The sequence below is a fragment of the Limulus polyphemus genome, unplaced genomic scaffold (genome assembly GCF_000517525.1).
Source record: "Limulus polyphemus unplaced genomic scaffold, Limulus_polyphemus-2.1.2 Scaffold3173, whole genome shotgun sequence".
Lineage (NCBI taxonomy): Eukaryota > Metazoa > Arthropoda > Merostomata > Xiphosura > Limulidae > Limulus > Limulus polyphemus.
The window spans coordinates 122,830-128,788 of NW_013668783.1; the positions used below are offsets into that span (position 1 = coordinate 122,830).

The 5,959-nt window shown below is 31.3% G+C and overlaps 1 protein-coding gene across 1 annotated transcript in view; it reads right to left on the bottom strand.

Moving 5' to 3' along the window:
* LOC106468811 (transmembrane anterior posterior transformation protein 1 homolog) overlaps window positions 1–2,545 on the bottom strand; it is a 44,977-nt gene extending 42,432 nt beyond the window's left edge. The window contains exon 1 of the mRNA XM_022397167.1: window positions 2,306–2,545. Coding sequence (XP_022252875.1) covers window positions 2,306–2,459 — 154 coding nt within the window. The 5' untranslated portion in view covers window positions 2,460–2,545. The remainder of the gene's footprint in view (window positions 1–2,305) is intronic.
* Window positions 2,546–5,959: the final 3,414 nt, after the last annotated feature.

A 5,959-nucleotide genomic window follows, 5' to 3' on the forward strand; every position in this document is an offset into this window, starting at 1 on the left:
ATTTAGGTGGTAGACCTTTTGTTTTATAGGAGCAACATGTTAAATTCTTTACTTTTACACTCTTAGTTCTTATGGATGTGGGTACCTGTTTAATTCTATCCTGCAATATTTGTGAAGTGCAACCTATGTACCAACATTTGCAGTGGCACGAGAATTCATAAATAACCATACTTTTCTGTGTGGTAGATATCGCATCTTTATGTATTGCAGGCAACAACTTATGTGTGGAATAAGCACAGTTGAGGTTCACTGCAGGAAAACATTTAGTGATAGCCATTTTCAATTGTTTTTCAAGAATACTGACTTAATAGAAAAGGTTTAGAGAAGGTCTACTAGAATGATTTCAGGGATGGTAGGGATATATTATGGGGATAGGTTAAGGTCTTTTAACTTATTTTCTCTTGAGAAAATGAGTTAAGAGGCAATCTTATTGAAGTTTACAAGATTATTTGGAAGACTGATAGGATAAAGGCCTCTAGTGTCTTTATACTATAATCTGATGACATTAGAATGAGAGGACACAAGTTTAAGACTTAAGAAAGGTTAGTCTCCAGTTAAAACACTAATTTGATTTTTATAACAACATGACTGGCTTATGTGATCTACTGTCACCATCAGTAGTGGAGGTGGGCACTTTGTGAGAGTTTAAAAGAGCAATTGATAATTTATTGTAAATAATGGGTGTATATTAAGTTTTTACTCAATAGTGGGTTTGTAGGGACAGCCTTGAACAGTGAAACAATCCTTTCTGTCCATATGCTATTGATGAGATTCCATTTGGTGAACTTAACTGAGATTTTAGTTGTTTTTTTGTCTAAAGGAATGATTTTAACATTCTAGAGAGCATGAAAAGAGGGACCATTACAATAATGTGATTTAAACTATTAAAAGAGATTAAAGTCACAGGGATAAGCCTACTGAAGTTTGGTGTCCCCATTCATTAGTGCTCATCTAATGGTTGCTTATATAATGATCAGTGATACCAGAAGACTGCATAGAGCTACAACAGAACATCTCCTGGCATTTCATATAATGCTTCAACAGTTTTGATATATCTCAATGACAAGTGGTGAAAAGAGTGATAGATTTGGCTTCATATTTATCCCTAGTATTTTAAACAGCTTGTCTGCTGAATAATTTAGAAGAATAAATATGTAGTATAAATGCTATCAGAAAAACACGTATGTTCAAAACGTCTTGATACTAAATGATGAAAACCCTATAACCCAGGGTTATAGGGTTTTTATCATCTAGTATAAATGCTACATATTCTTCAAATCCTATATAAAGATAGGTTCAAGGTGGTGAGTAGAAGACAACTAAAATATCATACATATAACGATTATTTAATCTATGTAATTAAAATTTGAAATGGTTTGGATAAGCTGCTTATGATTGGTTTTATGGGTGATGAAATGAAAAAGGTTTGAACAACAAACTGAATATTACAGGTTCTTGAATAATAAGTTAAGTTCTGGATGTACCTTTTACTGATCCAGCATTCTTCTTTGGCTAGATTAGTTATCTTTTGTAATGGTTTATTTAATAATGTGATGTATGCTGTCAGTTGTTGGACAAGTATATAGATGTAACTCTTTCATTCAGTTTGGTTCAATATTTTCATAGATGGAGGAATGACATTTGTAAGCCAACGTATTCTTTCACCTTATTTGTTCTTGCATGTTAAATGTAAGCATTTTATTTAAAACTGCCTTGTTTTATTTAACATGCTGAACTTGCTTGGTGGAAGACAAATCGGGATTGGATTTAGCGATTAGTTTCTTTTGTTGTTGTTCAGGTATGGAATCGGGACATCTGTGATGAACCAAAAAGATCCCTTCATGTCCAATAACCTATAAATTATGAAACTGTTTTTTTTTCTCAACAATGTGTCATGGGAGAAGTTTGTATTTATGGTTTATGATTCTTTACAAGGAGATCTTTGTGAATTATTTTGTGCACAGTTGAATGGGATGTGTAAAATTTGTCAGCAATCACTTTTAATGTTGTGGGTCTATTGTAGGACGCTTTAGGCTTTATTGTTTATGGATATAAATATGTGAAATAATATATCTAATGACTTATGTTGGATAAAACACACATACATATATATATATATATATACAATAATACTATACGTTTTTGTTGTTATGGGCAAGGAATGACCTTTATGGGTCAAATGACTGCCTGTCACTTTACAGTTTATTTTTTCACCTGTTCATACAGAAAAGATAATGTGACAAAACAAGAAGTTAAAACCCGGTTAAATATTATCAATATTATTACTCAATGGTGAAAAACTCACCAGCATCCTCTTCCTTTAGCCTTTGATTCGGCGTTTCTAATTCTAAATTTTTCATATCTATGTTTTTATCTGAAGAATCAACATCGATGTTTTCCACAAATCGATCTTGATCGAGAGTTTCTTTAGAAACTTTGGAGTTAAATTCTGCAGCCATATTGTATATGTGAATAATTTATAGTCACTAATCTACTGCAAATTAAGCTTAAGTTTCACCAAAAAATGTTGACATGCTAATACTTTTTCCTCTTTCCTCCAGAACAAACTACTTGAGTATCATTAATGTCACGTGATTAACTTTATTAACGCTGATTTCCAAATACAGGTCACCTCTTTTTAAATATCAAAACAATTTCAATGAATTTCATAAATTAATTACAATTACTTAAAATTTATACAATTTAGTTTGTGAATAATAAAACTTTTTACTTATCCATGCCACTTTCAATTCGCCAATAAGCGGAAACTGTGGAGGCAAAAGACACGCCCATCCGGGTTTTGGGGGAAGCATCATAGAAGTTCTATGTTGCTTGTGAATGTCGAAAAGTATGCAACACATGTGATTATATTTGTTCTATAGTTAGTGGCATTTTGCCAATTGTTATATACCCCACTAAAATATAACGAAATAGTATGAAATGCGAAATAGAATGTGAACTTTTGTATTCTTCTAATACCAATGAAAGTTCTTAAAACCATTATGATCTGTCAGTGTGAGTATTATTAGTATTATTCCAGCGATGACAAGTCAGGAACAGCCTAAGTTACCCTCGTATAACAGAGTCTCAAAATGGACAAAAAACCACGTCATTAAATGGCTAATTAGGGTAAGTATTTTAAATAAAGTTTTACAATAGATTACTGTATCTCTTTTCAATCCACACTCAATATTTATAACCACATAATTAAAGTGTACAAGTCTCTGTACGTGTGTATATTATTCAAATATTAAAAGTGATGTTTTCGCTTTTATGTTTTTCTTTTTATCTTAAAGTGGTTACAATTTCAACAACTATCTGAAAGTGTTTCTGTATATCATCATGACTGTTTCTGCACTTAATTACTGTCACGCAATTATCAGTATTCGAGGGACAGATCGATATTTCGTAAACATTTCCGCTAGATATTCCGAAAGTCTGCGTGTAACGTAGATACGCAGACTACTATGCTAGTACTAGTTTGCTTTAATCTTCTTTTGTCAATCAACTTTTTCATCCTGTTTCCACAATAATGATGATGTTATTATGAAAATTTTGACATAATTCTTTCAAAAGATTAGAAAGCTTTAATAACAGTTAGCAATAATATGAGTTTCTGGAATGATTACAAATATACCTCAATATGTCTCTAATACAACATTATATACATACTACTGTTTATGTAATATAACAACGTAAATTAAAATGAAGACTGCATGTGTAATTGCTTTTCCGTTCAATTTTCGGAATATCAGACCTTCGAAACATTGGTCCTTCGTAACTATGTCCCTTCGAAACATTGGTTCTTCGGAACTATGTCCCTTCGGACTTATGACCCTTCGGAACTATGGCCCTTCGGAATATTGGGCTGTAAACAATATTCTAACTCTTAGAACAAATGAAATATCAACTGCCTTGCAGTTATTATTGCTACGATAGCACTACGAACATAACTAGCTACAATATTATTATGAGCGGAATTCAATGCCATTATGTTCAATACTGCAATGATCTTTGTGCCCATGTTTGATGATGCTCCCTTCTTTGATTGTCACTGTCTTATGACCAGTGGAAAGATAATATTCGGCCACAATGAATGTCTCGGTATTACGTGATTTTGTAGCTTTTTTTTGTGTGTGTTGATCTGTGTTTAAGTGAATACCTCGCTTTTGTATCATAATTTAGACATGCCACTCATGCTATGAACATACGTTAATATCTTAAGTCTATATGTGTTTATTGAAGAAACGTATTACTTTTTATTGTGCAGTAAAGTTCTTCAAAATATTTTGTAATTCCTACTAAAAATGCAATTATACTAACTGTGTTGGAAAAATTATTTTTTTTTAAATATATTTACCTTTAATGATAAAATTGAAAAAGAAGGGAATATGTCCAAACCCAATAAGAATTAAAACTAAATACCCTATGTATAAAAACAAAACAAAAAATTCAATGTTGCGTTAACAACAGTGAACGACATTACGGGTGTTTTTAAATACTTTTAACTCTAAAGTAATCGTGGTATTTTATCTGAGCCAACATATAACGCGTGTTTCTAATTGTACGAACAAAATAAAAGTGTGGATTAATGCTTCATATGAAAATACATTGTAAATAAGTGTTATGCAATAATTGTGTAAAAGGAAATATTTTAGTCCTTCCCTTTTGTGTATACAAAGTAGAACACTGAACTGACTTGAGCATGTGGAAAAGCGGGTAACTAATTAAAAGAACCAATATTTATAACAATCTGAATTTCTTTCTATGAACATAAAATCACTGCAGAGTCGTTAAGAGTCTTACCTATAACGAAAAGAAACGAGTACTGAAATGATAAGATTAGGATATTTAAACAAGAAAATGAAAATTTTCATTAACTTTTTCTTTCAATTTGTGTGTGTATGTATCCTGTATCACTGTGTCAAGGACATGAAGAAAGTTATGAGGGTTGTGATCCCCCATCTAATTTCATATCTAATTTCGGAAAAACTACCAATGTTGTATATCCCTCAGCATTAGAATGAACTATGTAACCACTATTGTTAGAATTCTTGAAAACAGTATGTCTTTCTTTTCAGTATTGGTACCTTTATGTATTTTTATTGCACTTTTAATGTTTATTGTGTTAAGAAAAAATAGAAGCACAAATTCCTATCCTTTGTTACAAACTAGTTTTTATTTCTCCCGTCTAACTAGTAACATATAATAATGCAACATCATAAAAAGTCCCCCTAGCAGTTAAATATTAACAAATAAAAATGTATCTGTATTACACCAAAGAAGAGTCACCTTATCAGTTAAAGAAAAACATATATGAATGTAAAAACAAGAAGTCCCGTAGCAGTTAAATATTAACACATATGAATGTATCAGGTCATTTGCAAATGCTTGGAGAACATTGAAACATTTACATATTGAGTAGGAAATCAGTTAAATTAAAAGCTAATTAAAACAGTGAAATATTTGCTACCCGAGTTAAACCTTGTACTAAACATGCAAAATTGTTCTAAAACTTTTTTTTTTATCCATTTACAACGTTGTTTATGAATTACGTAAACTGATAGAAATCAATCGTTTTATGGCTTAAACTGTACTATTTAATAAACTATAATATCCTCTTTTTTTAAGTACAAATATTATGTTGATTTTATTTATACTATTATTATGATGATCGCGGTAAAACGTTAACCTTTCTGATTTGTCTGAACTTTCATGTTTGTGAACATTGAATCTTGAAATGTCTTTCAGACAAAAGATATAAGAACTATTTTTTCAACTTTTTCTAAGGCTTGTTTGTATGTTTTATACTAGAGCCACATTGGGCTATCTGCTGTGTCCACTACGGGGAATCGAACCCTGATTTTAGCATTGTAAGTCCGTAAACTCACAGCTATCCCATCGGGGGACGGCTGCAAAGGACTTGTAGAAATTAATTTTAGAATATATTTTCAAAAGT